Source organism: Folsomia candida, unplaced genomic scaffold (assembly GCF_002217175.1).
Source record: "Folsomia candida strain VU population unplaced genomic scaffold, ASM221717v1 Fcan01_Sc012, whole genome shotgun sequence".
In the NCBI taxonomy this organism is placed as follows: domain Eukaryota; kingdom Metazoa; phylum Arthropoda; class Collembola; order Entomobryomorpha; family Isotomidae; genus Folsomia; species Folsomia candida.
The window spans coordinates 1,680,471-1,697,743 of record NW_019091204.1 but is presented as its reverse complement, the minus strand read 5'-3'; the positions used below and the strand labels follow the sequence as shown (position 1 = coordinate 1,697,743).

Below are 17,273 nucleotides of genomic sequence, written 5' to 3'. Positions count from 1 at the left end.
ATTAGATTTAAACAAGCATATAAAGTATTTTAACAAATTGTAACTCACGTATACTTAACCTTCATTGGATGAAAGAGTGTTAATACTTCATTCATGGTGAATAACCCTGGGTTGTAAAATGCATTGAAAATATTTATCCCATGCATAAGGGGCCGTACATAAAGCATGTTATCAGTTTTAAGGAAATTTTGACCCCAGCCCCCGGTATGACCTATACGCCCCATGTTATTGGAAGGATAGGATGCCCTAACCCCTAGCACCCCGCGAATCCATCACATTCTTTCTGCACAGTCCCTACTCAGGATTGGGTAAAAGCATGTCATACATTGTTTGGAGAGACAGCTTTGTCTCGCTAATAAGCAACATGAGCAGTGCACTTTGCGAAGTTTACGTTACGATATATTTTATGATGCATGCAGCCATGCCAAAACTGTGGGTACATAAATGCTGATCCACTCTACTAATCCAATCCACCACCACTTCCATTTCTTGCGTACTACACTGTAATCCGGCTCCTCAATTGTGTTGTTTATTCAAATCGGGGGACGTGCATTAACGCTGTGGAAAATAATCCGGATTTCATGCGCAACCGTTAATTAGCGTTTCCAACATTATGTAACATGAGTTGGTACATATATAATTGAAGATTTTAGATTAAGGTATTTCCTTTAATCGAGTACTACATAATTTATGAGCAGTCCCATGTACATGTTTGCCATAAGAATCATCTGTTCCCTGGGCTACTTTTAACCATGAACATAGAAAGTGACTCACATTTTTGGATACATAAAAGTGTGCAATTTCTGCTGCAAATTTTTTAAAAGCATGACACATTTCTTGGAAAAATATGTAAAAGTATTTTCCAAATATCGCTTTCCATTACGTTAAGATAACTAGTTATGTACATAAATCTGTAAGCAACCGGAAATTTGCGGGGTTTTCTACGCTTTAGTAAAGTTCTGTGGGTTTTGTGCCATCGAGTTTTAATTGATATGCAAATTAATTCATGTACTTACATAGACGGGATTTATTGTACGACGGAGGAGGAAATAATTTAAACAGTGGTATAATATTTATCGTACCGTTTCCATGGATAAAAGAGACAACAAAGTTACGAACTGGAAACTTTAGCCCATTTAATTTCCAAAATTAACTCAAAAATTTTCGACAAAGTACATCACAGATATTTAAAATTGTGAAATATACTTTAAGAATTGTATACCTGGTTATTTTTTTAGGAAAAAGTTGGCAGAATATCATCATCGAATATGTGAAATATACTGTAAAAAACGGGTTTATTTATGTGAGGATAAAGTCGACAGAGACAGAACATAATTGTTGCCATGGCGACGAGTAATGGGGTCGATGCAAGTGGCGACGTGGATTCGGAGGAGGATCCGGATCCCGCGCCGAGGAAGATGGCGTCGAAATTTATCCTCCCCGTCCATCAGGACATCGGCGACGAATGGGCGGAGGCCTGGGACGAATTGGGGGCACCGATTCTCATCCCCTTCATAAAATTCCTGATCGCAGTGTCCATTTATTTTATAGATTCGTATTTTTTAGTGAAAAATACTTATAGTGCGATTAAACATAAGAATGACTCGAATTCGTTTGGTGATCCGTAAGTTTTATGCAAAAACTTTGTGCGAATTATGGATGAATACTCTCTTAGAAAGCTGGTACTAAAATGACATCAAGCGGTATTGATGTAGGACTTTATCCAAATGGTATTGAAAAGTAATACCGTGGAGCAACATCTCGATATTAAAGTTTTAAAATATCGATACCACATTTTTACGTACCGGTAAAACATTAATATGAAGCGGTAGCAGGTTTAATATAATCGAGAAATTAATACCTATGTAACCATACCAGATTTCTAAGAGTGTGATTCGCAATATGTAATGAATTGTTTTCTAGAGTTTGTTAAAATTTTTAATAAATTTTGAAAATAATGTGTAAATTGGAGGGTTTTGAATGCAATTTGCGTTTGCTTTTTTTGTAGGAGAGTGATAGCAGCGTTTCTGGTCGGATTCCACATTTTTTCGAGTTTATTAATCTCAGTAATTGATTCGCTCAAGTGAGTATAATAAGTATTTATGTACAATTCCGTAAAACTCATTCCCATTTTTCGCACGTGTGTGAAATGCATGCAGATATTAAGTTTTTTTTGTATTTTAGCAAAGACGCGATAACGGGGAGGAGGGGAAAATACTTAAGTAGGAAATATAAAGGGTTCATATTTCTGAGGTGGCTGGCCCATCTCACGCTCACAATGAGATTATTTAGGTATTTTTTTGCAATATTTGTTTGGAGTTTCTTTCTCTTTTTTCCGTGGCAAAAACTGAATAATGTAATTACAGGTTGTTCACAGCGTACCTGGAAAATCGAAGGAGGAATAAGCAAATTCAGATTTTAAGGATGAGAAGGACCAAACTATCGGCGTGAGTTTGACAAAGTTGCAAAAACCTGTAACAACTATGTCTGCAAAAATTAGCATACTTAATTCGGTTACGAATTATTAAAATATCTGTAGAAATTTTTATTGTCAAAGTCTTCATAAGTAGTTCCAATTTCTGCAGGGATTTCTTTGCAGATTTTTTTGTTACGAATTGTGCGAAATTTAGAAATTTCAAGCTTGCATATCTGTATGAATTTCAATTTTCCATGACCAAATTTGGTCAATTTTTTCACGCGAATTTCTTTGCAGAATTGTATAATTTTATCGAAGCTGAAATATTATGAAAATTTCAGACGGGAAATTCGCTACGTGGTTGACCAGAAGAGGAACCAGCTCGTGGAAAGTCATTATGATTTGGTGGACTCTTTCTTTAAAACCGTTCCAACCGCGTTGGTCCAAGTTTTTCTAATGTCCCAGTCACATCCTGGCGCCACACTTAAACTTTACTCGACCGTGGACCGTAAATAAAATTTATATAGTTATTTAAATAAATATTGCATGAAATAATGACGCAATTTACGCAGTCCTTGGGAACTTTGTAAAGTCCGTGGGGTTTATAAAATCATTTTGCACAATTTAAAAAATAAGAGACGCTCTTAATCTGAGTATGTACGTTGTCAAAAATTTGCTGGCATAATTTTCCTCAGAAATATTTGTAAACGTTTATGAAATTTACAGATTTTACAAATTTACCAATGACTACATGAATTGCTTTATTTATGAAAAAATTATTTATGCATTTTTTGTGCTTTCAGAGGACAGACTGGCCACAATTTTCTTCACGATAATTTCTGCCTCAATCTCTGCGACGAATTACCAAGCAGATTACTTAGCGTATAAGAAAGTGTTACGGTTTGAAGACTGCTTTAAATCCGGGTTTAAACTGGGGATGAATCTCGTAATTCCAGCCGAGGGGTATTTGGTGACCAACTTTGTCAACCTAGTGTTCTCAATTGGTAAGTATGCAGTTAGACAAGATTATGACAAACTCGTTGTGTTAAATCACGATGAAAATTGTGCAAATTTATGATTTTCCTATATTAAATTGGCTAATTTCTGGACGCTTTTACCTTACAGGAATTAGGATTTGCTTCTATTCCGCGATAATTTTTTGGTCTCCGTTCCAATTCATTGTCTCAACGTTGTGCATTCTGACAGTGAACTATGTCCTCATCTATGTCTGGAATAAGTCGTCGTGGCGTTTCCGACCCGTCCTGGACAATCCATTGTATGCTAGTTTAATTTTTTGTCTTTAAACGTTTCATGTTGGGTAAATGTATAATGTGATAACAACGTTCCAATTTTTCGCATATTTTTCTGCGGAATTTTGGGTATTTTATGTAGACGATTTACAAATTACGAAAGTTAATTTTGATAACCATTGTTACAAATATTTCCTAGAAACACTACTAAAAATGTGATATATTTAAATGGTCCGACACGTATTGACTTCTCGGAATTAAAGTTGCTACGGCTCGGTATTATAATTAGATATACCGCTTCTTAGAAGTTTTCCTATGATTAAATGATGCTTTAATACCGAGCAATTTATTACTGTACGGCATAAGTTATGAGTGCCACTACCGCTGGGTATTATTCTTATGCTGGATTCACAGTAACGTATTTCGAAAACTGGAGACACTAAATTTTAAAAAATTCAAATTTTTTTCAGGCATGGCATCCCCTGGCCCGGTTTTGACTTGATCGACCTCTGGATTAACCTGTTCGTTCCCGGCGTTCACTACCCAAAACCTTTGGACCACCTCCTCAACTTTTACACGACCGTGTTCTGCGGCCTCATCGTGTTCGGCACGTGGGATTTCCTTTTTCCCACGAAAACGGCCGAAACACCCGGGACGACCAATGCGACGCTCCCGATCTACCAAGAACTGCTCAACAAGACGAAGACGATCAGCGGGGAGAAAGAGACCACCGACATTTCACGGGGTTTGGAGGATCCCGCGTACATCGTATGGACCGTGGTGCAGTACCTCCTCACGATTCATGAATATCTGACCAGACATGAAATCTCGTACCAAGGATTTTTCTTTAACGTGATAAAGTTCATGAATATCGTGAACTTCTTTTGCCTTGGGTACACTTGTGTTCTAAACTGGATGAAGATTTACGATCTGGATTTTCCCATTCAGATTGTGAACACGTTTTATAGGACGATCTATCGTCATTTAGGTACCATGACCACACTCTAAATAATTTGGAAATAAATCGGTACCGGTGGGGGTAGTGCTCAATTGTTGAATCATGATTACAGAGATGTTTTGTAACCCATGGAAAAGCGTGCACCAAACACACGTGGTGTCGTTAATTTAAAATGTGTATTTTTCTTATCTTAATAAGTATAATTTTCTTACATGAAAGTATTGAATTTAAAAAAAACAACGACCTTACTTTTGTTTGTTAGACGAGTTTTTGAATAATTATCCGTTGGTGACAAAGTTACTCCGAATCATTACCAAAAAAACAGTACCTCCGTGGGTGACGATTTATCTCCAAATTATCTAGAGGGTAGTGATCACATGAATTATTGTATGGAACTACTTCTTCTATGTATGAATGATTTTAATTTTTTTAGAGGCAGCTGGGGATTTCGTCGTGATTACGGGCCAAGTGGAAGGTGTGTCAGCGGGGGTGCGAAGGTATACGAAATGTGAGGTATTTCTGGTCTACTCGCTATTATCGAATTCACTATTTTTCGATAATGTGAGAACTCTGAGGACGGATAAGAATTGGGATGCTATAAAACCGCAGAAGTTGGATTCACTCGTGTCTGATTATATGTTCAGGGTAAGAGAGTTGGAAAGTTTGAGGCATTTCACGCAGTATCTAGTAACTTTGTAAAATTTGGTAAATTTTGTAAACTAATTTTACAAACTGTTACAAAATTACGAGACGCTCTTTATCCGAGCAAGCTTATAAAAATTTAAGCGATGAATGAGAATAATACGATAGTTAATTTTGCTCATAGTTTCAATAGTTACAAAATTTTGTTGAGGTTTATGAGTTAACAAGTTTAAGAATTTTACCAAATTACTAAGGACTGCGTGAATGTCCTCAGTGTTTCTTAATTGAAAATGTATTTAATCCCATTTTAATTTTCTACAGGACGAAGGCCAAAAGTCCGCCTGTTACACATTCTGGAAGCTCGTATTCGACCTATTATCTCCCATCTTTTACCCGGGAACTTTACGCGTCGCTAAACTACCAGGTAGCGAACGAAGGAAAGAGTTATCCCTGGAAAAAGCCAGTATTATTGCGTCAGTTGCAAAGTGGCATCCCCTGCGGGAAGAAATGGTCAAATTTGTAGACCAAGTTTACGACAAGTTGGGCCCCGATGGGAAGCTCCTCTTGCGAATTTGGGTCTCCACGTATGACGACATTGTCTCCAACTATACGTCCCTCCGAATTCGGAGAACCTTCCAGTTTCTCGATATTTATCCCATTGAGAAAACGCCCGATGAAAATGAAGTAATCGACCGACGGACAGCGTCAGGCAGTCGGATGAAACAAGACTACGAAATGGGATACATTAGAAGAATTATTAATGAGGCGAGAGGTTTAGTCGAACTGATACAGGTGGAAACTGGACAGATCTGAGAAAGTGATATGGAAAAAGGGCGTTTTAGGTGGAAATTGTTTCCAAAGATGCACACAAACGTGGGCAATGTTTTTCAATAATGTGTGAAACTTGTCGATACGACATTCAAAAAGTATTTTTATGTATAATAAAGTTAGAGTTTAAGATATGAAATAACATTTGTATATGCATGATTCCTAATGCAAGTGAGACTACACAGATCTGAAAAGAGCGATAAATAAGCATAGAAGTGATATGATTAACGGTGCTTTAATTCTGCGAAAATAACGACCCAAATAGACATTTGCAAATTGTTGACGATGAAAGTGTAAAATTGTCTTATACAATTACATAAGTATTTTTTAAGATAAAACTGGAATTGATAATATGAAATAACATGTGATGCCTAATACACAATAATTGTTTATACCCAAAATGCACAATAATATTTATATATGTAGCTACATACTACTTAACTTCGTGTAATTCTAAAACCTGTAATAAATATAAATAAATAGATTTATATAAATAGATAGATTTAGTAAATAATTCGTGTTGACAATGCATACATGGCTTGTATGTATTTTGTGAAAATTAGTACACATATTTAATCCATATTTTGTGTAAATTAATGTGTAGGGAATTTTAATAATAAACTTGACTTGAATTTTATCACAATATATTAAATTTCCATGTATGTAATTTTGCATAAACTAGCATATCATTTTCTTACTACAACCAACCAGTAAGGCTTCCAGCATCTCGAATGATGGACGCTCACAAGGATTCATATTCCAACAGGGAAGCATCACCTCTGTAAATTTGGAATAAGAAAATCTCATCTTAAAACACGTATCGAAACCATCGGAACTTCCCAATTTCGCAATCAAATCCATAGTTTTTGAAACTCTACAGTATAAATAATATGCAAATATTATATCTGTACACACCTGTATAAATGTGACCCTCAAAATCCGGCTGTCTCAACGCGTATCCATCCATCAACAATTTTACAAAGCCCCCGTTCCATTCAATCCCCGCCCATGGAGTTTCACCAAAGGTGTAAAATTCCCACAAAAGCACCCCGAACGACCAGACGTCTGATTTTACAGAGAATTTCAAATCACGTATGGCTTCTATGGACATGTGTCGCCATGGGAAAACCTGGAAATATTTACGTATTTAGATGACATCAGAATTAAAAAAAAGAATATCCACATTCTTAAAAATAACGGTACCATTTTGAGGAGCAAATGTACCCTAAATTCTGTATTATCTAAATAAGTGAACTGTACTAAATCCAGAATAAACTTGTGTCTTTATCAAGTTAATGTTTCTCTGGATTTATAATAGTTTACTTAATATGTGTGCATAGAATTGAAAGTGCATTTACTTTTAAAATGGTAACATGACTTTTAAGAGTGTATATTATCACATATTTTGGAGTCAATGGTTCTCATACTGATTGTCCGGGATGAGCATATTCTTCGTACTGGTATAATTTCAGTGACATTCCAAAATCGGAAACTTTTGCATTTCTTTGTTCATCCAAAAGTACATTTCTTGCGGAAAGATCGCCATGAATTACCTGCTCAAAAATTAAATAGTCGCGCATAAAAATGCATATCATAATTTATTTGAGCCTTTACATTTTTTGATTCCAAAAACTTCATCGCATTCACAACTTGAAGACCCCAGGTTTCCAGAGATTCCAAAATTTCCGATGTCACATTTCTCGGAAAACTGTAATCTAGTCGAATTCCATCCAAATAATTTTTGACCGTTCCTCCTTCACAATATTGCAATACAATTGCGACTTGATATGTAAAATCGGAAAAATGCCACGCAATCCCCTTAAACCTGACAAGATTGGTGCTTTCGTCTGACGTCGAAGTTAGCAAAGTTAAAACTTTTAGCTCCTGTTGCAAAGCGGTGGCATCTTTTAGGACGGATTTGAAATCTGTGATGAATTTCACTGCGACAATTTCTTCCTTTGGATGGACCATTTCAGCTTTGTACACTTTTCCAAAAAATCCTTCGCCCAAGCAGTTTTGGTCAGATTGATCTATGTAAATTAAAATTTACAAAATACTTAAAATTTTATCTGTCTCAAGATATGCAAATATGTAACCCTATATACGTACTACTTAATATTTATTAAAAAATAAATAGGTTAACAAATATTACAGGTAATCGGGTAGAGCTTGTTCGCATGGGACAACAAAAAACTATAATTTCGAATTTTTTGTTAGGATTTTGTCTCAATTTTTTGTCCAATTATGACCAAAAACGCCTTAATTTTTCTAGATACATAATGTCCTAGAAAATTGTTACAATTTTCTGGTACTTTGGATAAAGCAAGAATTTGAAGAACTTTTTTACATAATTTTTTAGACGTATAATTTTTGGGTAATTTTGATTTCATTTCTTTTTCATATGTGAAAATAAATATGTTGCAAAATCCCTTACCACATTTAACCTTAACCACTCCAATTTTTTCTTCGCCCACAAACTTTTCGAAATTCTGGTGAAACAGGACAATTTCTTTCGATTCGTTTCGTCGTTTAAAGTAGTTGATGTAAATGAACCAAAGTCGATAACAGTACATGAACATGAAGAGTTGGATGGGAAACGAGACACCTGACTTGTCCCAAAGTGAGGCCGGTTTGGCCAGAACGATTAGTCTTTTGTAGTCGGTAATAAATTGAAAAGCTTTTCCCACCAAGTCATTTGCATATGTTATGCAGACGAACCGAGTCATCAATTTCGGGCTTTTCTGATATAAAAAATCATCATGCTTGATTGAAATATATACACTTTTCCGGCCAACTTTGATAAAAAAGATGTGAATAAATATGTACATATGAATAAATATTTACCAATTTATACGCTCTAGGAAATACGAATGCCAAAAACATGCGAAATATTTCGCTTGCGAAAATCGGAAGTGTTAGTGGAAGGAAATCTGCAAAAATATTGAATTATACGAAATAACGATGCACTTTTTTCATTACAGCAATTCACGCAGTAATTGGTAACTTAAAAATTCATAAGTTCTGTAATTTTACAAAAGTTGTGAATTTTTAAAATTTGTAATTTGTAATTTTAATAATTTTACAACCTTCGCATAACAACCTTCGAAAAAGTCGCCACTGATCAGAGTAAGTTTACAATAATTTGTACTTCCCAGCCGGCACAATCCCGCTATATCGCCGCGATATCGACTACGGATTTCGCTCAGCGAATCCAGGCAAATCGCTACGTATTAGTCGCGAAATTGGCGCTAGATGGCCGGCGATTTATTGCTATATCGCAGCGATTTAACGACGAAAATCTCTCCGATTTCGCAGTGATTTCGCTCATGGTAGCTTACTTTATTCAATGATACATCGCCTTGAAAATCAATACAAAATTCAAATGATTCAAATTCAAAGTGACAATTTATTTGAAATTGACACATACGTTGAAAAGTATAACAACAAATATCAAGCAATAGAATTAGAACTTGCTGCCTGTTCACCATCCACTGGGTTTATTGTAGGAATAATAGGTCCATTGGCTGCTCTCCTGTTGATTTTATGACATTTTATAGATCTCATTAAGAAAAACAAATATTTTATTGTTGTCTTACTTCCGAGTTCTTAATCTGTCTGCAGCTTTCTTCAGAGTTTTGGGAATCGCCAAATGTAGAGCTTCCAATGTTGCATTTGCCTTGATCTTAGTGTTGCATTGAAGTCCAACTGAACAAAATAAATTAAAATGCAGCAAAAGTAATACCAGACCTATTTTAAAGAATAATATTTACTTTTCTTACGTAATAAAGCATCATTCAATTCCACGTATGATAAGAATGCAGTTTTTTTACTCTTTCCTTTGAAGCTATGTAATTCGGCGACCTCTTCGGTCATCAGTTTGTTAAACATGAGATCAACTGCGTCCTCAATAGTGCCTCCACCACATCCTCGCAAAATTTCAACCTAAAATATTAATTGGGAAACGATTTAAGAAGAGTTTATACTTTTACAGGCAATTACATAATTTCGATAAAAACGATAATAGGACACATGTACTAACCATTTTTTTACGAGCCCATGCATCACGTGTAAGAAGTAATTCAAGATTTCTCAGGCTTTCTATATTTTTGCACGGAAAGGTTCCAACTTCAAATTCATAAGTCAAGGGAACACGGACTGACGATAATTGTGCAGCAATTTGTTCCGTAATTGCAGCAAGACTACGGCCATGCTCCTGCAGGGTCAGCGACATGGATTCCAATCTTCTCAAAACTTCAGCTTGGAAATCTAATGAAAGCATAGGAGAGCATACATTATGATTTAGTTTCGGACTTATTTAATACTTTCGTCTTACTGTTGTCGTCCACGGGTTGGTAATAAATAATTTCGGGATTTTGATTCGTATCAGATAGAGGAACGGCGACTTCTTGTTCCACATTATTATCAAGGGGCGTGTTAACTGCATTGCTAGATGCCAATATTTCAGAGTCCATGACCAGGGCAGGATGAGTAGGAAAAGAAGGCAGAGAAGTTGGGATAGATCTTCTTTTACCAATTTCTGCTCCAGAGAGGTCAGACGTTAAAGTCGCATCGTTCAGTTTTGTGTGAGCTGCCTCATAAGTTTCTACAAATAAAGAGATATTATTGATTGAAATAAAAGAGTCGAGATATGTGAGAGGATTTGAAACCTACCAAACCATTTAAGAATCTTGACTTTGTATTTTGGCCAAGAATCACCAGGTGCGAGGTTTTTCTTAACCAATTTTTTGATACTCTTCGTGCCACTTGGAGGGTAGTATATTTCGAGATTATTCTCACACATCCAAGCTTTGGAGATAACAGCGACTGAGTTATCGTCCTCAAAACTCGCAATGCCGAACACCTTCGCCATCCTGGAACTTAGAATGAAGAATGGGAAAAAGTCCAATGGAGTCACTTAATTTAGTTATTGCTACTAATTTATATTTAATGTCAAGCAAATTAAAACTAAAGATTTCCTCCGTTAAATTATTAAACTTCACTTTATAAATATCAAGAAGTTTTGAATCACAAGGGTAACTAAATAAGTTCTTTGACTCTTTGAATCTTCTCCCAACGAGTTCGGTTTCACCACATTTATTTATGTTTGTAACACTAATTATGTATCCATTATTTAGTAGCACAAAATTATTTGGAGTATTAGTTCTAACAATTAATTTGCTCGTAAGCTCCACCTGCTGGACTGCATCTGCCTCGTGCTCATTTGTTTTAAACTTTCCACATTCTCTCTCGGCCAATCTGCGATGTAGTTGGGGTAAAGGTTGAGCAGATGATCTAATCAATCGTTTTAATTGATATAAATAATTTTCAAATTTGAACGCACTAAATTTATCCAGATTACCATGCAATCGAACATCGTTGGCTATGTGAATGAGCCCATGTATATTATAGGAAACATTTTCCTTGCCATAAATTTCCATGAAATTATGAACAAAATATTCTAAAAGCTGTTCGGCATAATTTATATTCTCCTTTGATTGGCATGGCTCTGCAAGTAATCTGGTAGCAACACTAAGGAGCATAAAATTTCTGTAATATTTGTCACTTATGTTATTTTTTAGCACTATGGGGCCCGTGTAGAGGAGAAAGGTCCTAAGTTCTGTGGCCTTCCAGCGATCCAGCTCTCCCAATGTCCTTGGCTTTCTAGCAAAGTCATTCGTCACAAATTTTTTTGTATATTCTAAATGATCTGAAATTCTAATAATTTCTTTGGAGCGTAGTCTGTGGCGGGAAAGTTTCTTATCTGTCCATAACTTCAATATTTTTTTAGTCGCTCCGAGACAAATCAGGTGCATGTATTCAAATGGAAAGTCGTTCACCATGTCAATATTAAGTGATTCAAGTGGTGAATTGCCATGATGATGTTGCCTTTGTGTTGGTTTCTAAAACTTAAATTCGTCCTAAGGATAATATCAGTCTTTAAAAATACGGTTCGATTTTGTACACGTTGGCCTTTGACCTCGCATTTTCCACACGAGAAATAACCCGAGTGGCCCTTTATGCAGCAAATAAAGGCACGAGCTGGCGCGTCGCAAATAAATGAACTAGCCTCTATTTGGAAAACAAATTGGTTGTAAAGTAATCCATTTAATTGTAAATCTGTTAACTCCTCGATGAATTCTTGAAAATATAGATTTAAATCACCAGGTTTCTCAGTTCCGCAATATATAGCAACGGCATACACGTAATCTGTATTCATGACATGAGCCAAAATTGGCCACAACTGTTTGCTGTTGCTCTTATGAAGTGGAAGTCCATCTATGTTGAATTGAAGAGATATTTTATTTTGGCGTTCACTTATTAAATCAGATAATATTGGTCATAATCCTTTTGATATGCCAAGATAGCAAAATTCACCATTTCCCACCACCGAACTTTGTGTGGACCTTGGCGTACGTAAAAGCGTCCGGGCATCAGCAGGAAAATTAGTAAAACACGGATGGGTTTTTAACACCAGAAGAAGCTGCGATAAAGCTTCTCTTGTAATGTTATATTTTAAACTCCAATTTTTAATTCGATTTATAATGTTCACATTGGTAACACTTTCTATATCACAACTTTCTGAAATTTCACAAATGACTGTCGCTGGTAGTGTCGTTATATTTGGTGTATCTAGTGAAGCTTGTGCGGCCTGACACGTTCTTTCTAGGCGGTGGACAACTTCATTTTCGCAAAAATTTGTTTCTTGATTTTGGAAGTAATAAAGCTCTTCGGTTTCCAAAGAATTTGATCGGGGAGTACTACTTTTTCTCGTTTCGTATTGTAGTTTACGAGACTTTTTCAAAAGTGTTTGAACTGTCTTACTCAAATGTCTACGCCTTGACCTTTGACTCAAAGCATAATAAGGGCGAGAAGGCATGTCACCGCCCGTCACATCAGCTGTCTAGTAATCACGGAGCATGCTTCTCTCTAACTGCAGTCAAACCAATAAATCGCTACGAAATCGCTGTTAATGAGCTTAGAAATATTTGCAGAGTATAAAGCGATTTTAAGCGATTTTAAACGTACCGATTTCTCCGCTATTTCGCAACTACTCGCGCACTGAAAATGATATCCAGCTATATCTCTTAGATTTCGCAGTTACTACTGCAGCGATTATTGAGCGATTTTGGGCGCTAGAAAAGGTAGCTCAATAATCGCTCTCATCGCAGAGATATCGTTCAGCGATGTGCCGGTTGGGTTGTCGTTACAAATATTTGTAAAATTTTATAAACGTTTAAAAGTTTGCAGAATTTACATATTTTTCAATGTTACCAAAGACTTCATAAATTGTGCCGCATTATTTGTGGAATTGTGCCTTGGTATACCGTAAAATGAACCCCCGACCTGCGTAAACTGCGATATGAAGATGTGTGCCAACGACACGAGTGCATAACCCTAAAATGAAAATGAATTTAAAATATTAAAATAATCTATCCATTTAGGAGGTGATATAGATTTTAAACATTCCATGTATATCGAGGGTATTCTGGATTCCTTACTACTATTAGTCGCAAAATATTATGAAAGGTTATCTGGCAGGTAAAATAAATTTTTGTGAATAGAAATTTATTCATAATCCTCGTCTTTTTATTTATTTTACAACAAATTCGCTATTGTCGCCAGTAACGAAATTATCTGACTAATATATGGCCAAATAACTTTTCAGAAAAATCACCAGACTTTTGTGACCAATAGTATTGTTCGATCATAAAATAAGTTACGAAGGTGACGAGATTTGGCAAACATTTTGCAAGATTTTGCCATCAAAAATCGCTTTACTATGTTTGTATAGGGATAACAATTTTTAAGAAGGTTGACAAATTATTTTTCTTCTCAAACGATTTTACGATACTCGATTTTACGAAATCGTGAATACCCTCATTGTGTAATTAATTGCAAAAAAATAAAAAATACATGATTTTTTCTCTCACAAAATTCGCCATGAAATGCAACGTGATTAACTTGGTGACATGAACTCCAATGCTTCTCGAAGCTGGTGGGTACCCAATAGTGATGCGCATCAAGTCTTGGTAAATTACAATTAGGACGCCCGAGTTAAAAAACGAGACGCAAAAACCAAACGTTAATCCCGGATTTAATCCCAGCTTGATCGGGATACGTTCCTCCCACCAAATTTTGTATTGCAGCAGCGCCCAAAAAATTGGAGGGATGGTGAACACAAATACTTGATAAGAGAAGGCGAAACGTTCCGATCGCTAGAAAAATTGAAAGTTCAATTTTTCTTCACAGTTCTGTTATTCAATTATTCACAGTTCTGTGAATTACGTAATTATTCGTGACTATGTTAAATTATTTTACAAAATTGTATAAAATGCATAATAAATAGACGCCCATGTCCGGAACATGTTAAAAAAATATAAGCAAATTTCATCAGAAATATGTATGTATAAACTTTTTAAAAAGTTGGTAAATTTAGAGACTTTAAGGATTTTACAATGTTACCAAGAATTACGTGAAATGAGTAATCATGAAAATAATTGTGCTAACAATTATATAAATAAACTTACCCGCCAAATCAGTAAACTTATAATATTTCCGAACCCCATAATGCACGAGATTACGATTAAGGCAAACTTTAGCCCGACACTTGTTCCTTGTTCGGTGCTCTGGAAAGCCTCATTTTCCACGGAGCACATGAAACAGATAGCCTGTAAAATTTTGAAGTGATTGTTGAAAAAGTTAATAAATATTTTTTTACAAAATAATATTTTGCAAGTAATTAAAATGTAAATAATCTTACTGGTACTAGGATCATGTGAATGTATAATAGCCATTCTACTACTCTGATATTTGAGAACATAATATTCGAGAACAGGATGATTTAATGTAACTACAAGTTTTAGAGTGAATAAACTGAAAATTGGGGACGTGATTTACATATATAATTTACATACACGGAAAATACAGAATGAGGATGAGGAAGAGAAATCCCGTGGTGATGACATTTTACATGTGCCATTCTTCATATGTAAATATGTATGAGTGCATGAAAATTGAAACCGCAAATGTCCAGGAAACCCTAAAACCCGCAGTTTTTCGTAGTTACATATGTACATAAATATGTAAATATGTATGTGCTATGCTTCGTATGGAAACACTGTACCGCACATATTTGTTAATAAACCACTTCATCAGGGTTTCGTTTTTCCCGTCAAAAACGATTTTTTACCACGGCAGGTGGGAAAAAGTGGTAAAAACCGGGAAAAACGGTTTTTACCGTCCAAAATGGGAAATATGGCTGCCCATGTATTTAGTTATGGGGAAAGCTAACTTCTTTGATAATCAATATTTCCAGAATTGGACTTCATATTCGTGAGCTCCACGAATTTCTGAAAATTTTGATATGTAATACGGGCACTTTTGATCAGTTTTGATTATTTTTCCAATTTTCCCATATGAATACATTTTAATTTTAGAGATTGTTCGAATTGAACCGTATTACCGACTAATTTTCTCAGAATTTGATGGAGAATACGAATATGAAGCCAAATTTTGAAAATCTTAAGTTTTAAAGAAGTTGTTTCGGATTGCCCCAAAACCAGAGTTTTTCCCATTTCTTCCATTTTTCCCGTTTCCCACCCATTTTGGCTTGGTGGTAAAAATGCCTTTTTCCCACTTTTTACCGCTGCCCTGGTCAATTTGGTTTTTACCAATCGAAACCCTGCACTTCATTTTCTTCATCCTACGTACATAAACTCATTTATTATTACGAGCACTCTTAACAATAATGTTACCCCTTTGAAGTGCAAATGCAGTCTATATTCTGTAACAAGGAAACTGTAAATACTATAAGTTATAGTCTATAACCCAGAGTACATATTTCTTGATTATTTTTAGGAGTGTAAATACATACATGTATATATCACAAAAATATGAATTTTATCCATTAGGAACTAAATTGATAGTTAACGATCGAGGAAATTGTTGGTTTATTTCTACATAAATTGAATGTTACATATTTCTAAAATTGTGGAACTTCTAGACAACTTGAATTATCGGGGGAGAGGATGAATTGAGCTAAGGGCAGCTCTCCACTTCCGGAGTTGTACATGTCTGCACAGTCGCAAATAGTTCTCTCCGTGCAGAGCATGTTATCTCCAAGTATTCCGCACTTGGCGTCATCGAGGGTAGTATTGTTCGCGAATGTGCACACGTTTCCGTAAAGTAGATGCAAAACTGTGTCAGACGGTGCGCCTTGAATTGATATTGTGAAAAGAAGAGATACGACGAAAAATTCAAATTTGGTTCGAAACATCGTTCTGTATTTGTCCTGAAAAAATACACCAATTTAAATATATGGATACAACAGGGATATTCATTACAAGTTAGAATGCTTGCATCATAAAATAATTTTGAGAACAAGTTTTGCCAAGTAAATTTTAGTCTTGAAGATTGGCAAATGAATTTTATATTTTTTTTTGCAAACTTTGTTTTATTTCGGCAGCTGTACGAACTCGGGATGAATACCCCCAAATATTTTTTATTATTTCAATTTCTTCAATTCTTTTTTCTTTACCTGGATTTGAGGTAAATTTAATAGTGGGTAAAAAATTGTTCAAGAACAATGTTGCTCAAATTTCGGAAAATACTGAATCACCATGGTGACCATCTGAACTATAAATACGGCTCCGGTGGATGGTAATTATTTGGTGCAAATTTTCCATGTAGAATAGATAAGTAGGTTCATGCATACGTTACTAACAAAGTAACGTATTGCAAGTTGGGGATTTGTATGCATGCATATTCCAGTATTTGCAGATATTCGAATATTAGTTACGAAACTAGTTAAGACGAGTTGCCACATCGTTCCGAGTTTTAATTTGAATGTTTCGGTAATTATCTTCTGGTAAAATATTTATGAGTAGGCGAATATGTGTACATACAGACACATGTATGCGAATATGTATCTGAGAAAGTCGCGAAATACAGAGTTGTTTTCGCAAAGAATTTCAGATCAAAATATACATATTTATTATTTATAAAACTACAAAAGTACGGCACCGTATACATGGAAATTTCAAAGCATTTGTGAACTGGGTAAATAATGTTTTTTGTCAATTTTAACACGTTTTTTGTAAGATTCACAAATTATTCGTATCCCGACAAAAAATTTAGCAAGATGAGGATGAAATATCTTTCATATTCATACATTGATTAT

At 35.4% G+C, this 17,273-nt stretch overlaps 2 protein-coding genes across 5 annotated transcripts; one reads left to right on the top strand and one right to left on the bottom strand.

Moving 5' to 3' along the window:
- Nucleotides 1-734: 734 nt before the first annotated feature.
- LOC110855267 lies at nt 735-6,427 on the top strand. 2 transcript variants are annotated; one of them, XM_035855942.1, is made up of 11 exons: nt 735-1,172; nt 1,239-1,624; nt 2,009-2,083; nt 2,185-2,292; nt 2,367-2,447; nt 2,758-2,924; nt 3,220-3,420; nt 3,542-3,692; nt 4,137-4,654; nt 5,058-5,269; nt 5,588-6,427. In XM_035855942.1, exons 2-11 carry the CDS (start codon nt 1,344-1,346, stop codon nt 6,077-6,079), a joined length of 2,286 nt encoding a protein of 761 aa, XP_035711835.1. In that variant the 5' UTR covers nt 735-1,172; nt 1,239-1,343; the 3' UTR covers nt 6,080-6,427. The 2 variants fall into 2 exon arrangements, with proteins under 2 accessions (XP_035711835.1, XP_021959375.1); XM_022103683.2 differs by having other exon boundaries at nt 735-1,624.
- Nucleotides 6,428-6,588: 161 nt separating this feature from the next.
- On the bottom strand, nt 6,589-16,787 carry LOC110855417 (probable LRR receptor-like serine/threonine-protein kinase At1g07650). Of its 3 annotated transcripts, XM_035855943.1 has the most exons (11): nt 16,632-16,787; nt 14,856-16,385; nt 14,623-14,763; nt 14,026-14,310; nt 13,420-13,489; nt 8,939-9,024; nt 8,529-8,835; nt 7,709-8,124; nt 7,522-7,647; nt 7,010-7,223; nt 6,589-6,873 (listed from the first exon to the last, which is right to left on the bottom strand). In XM_035855943.1, exons 2-11 carry the CDS (start codon nt 14,913-14,915, stop codon nt 6,773-6,775), a joined length of 1,806 nt encoding a protein of 601 aa, XP_035711836.1. In that variant the 5' UTR covers nt 14,916-16,385; nt 16,632-16,787; the 3' UTR covers nt 6,589-6,772. The 3 variants fall into 3 exon arrangements, with proteins under 3 accessions (XP_035711836.1, XP_035711838.1, XP_035711837.1); XM_035855945.1 differs by lacking the exons at nt 6,589-6,873; nt 7,010-7,223; nt 7,522-7,647; ... (4 more) ...; nt 14,856-16,385; nt 16,632-16,787 and adding exons at nt 9,216-9,452; nt 9,522-9,626; nt 9,691-9,799; ... (2 more) ...; nt 10,428-10,697; nt 10,766-11,386 and having other exon boundaries at nt 11,454-13,489; nt 14,026-14,094; XM_035855944.1 differs by lacking the exons at nt 6,589-6,873; nt 7,010-7,223; nt 7,522-7,647; ... (4 more) ...; nt 14,856-16,385; nt 16,632-16,787 and adding exons at nt 9,481-9,626; nt 9,691-9,799; nt 9,874-10,036; nt 10,134-10,360; nt 10,428-10,697 and having other exon boundaries at nt 10,766-13,489; nt 14,026-14,094.
- Between the last annotated feature and the right edge of the window lie 486 nt (nt 16,788-17,273).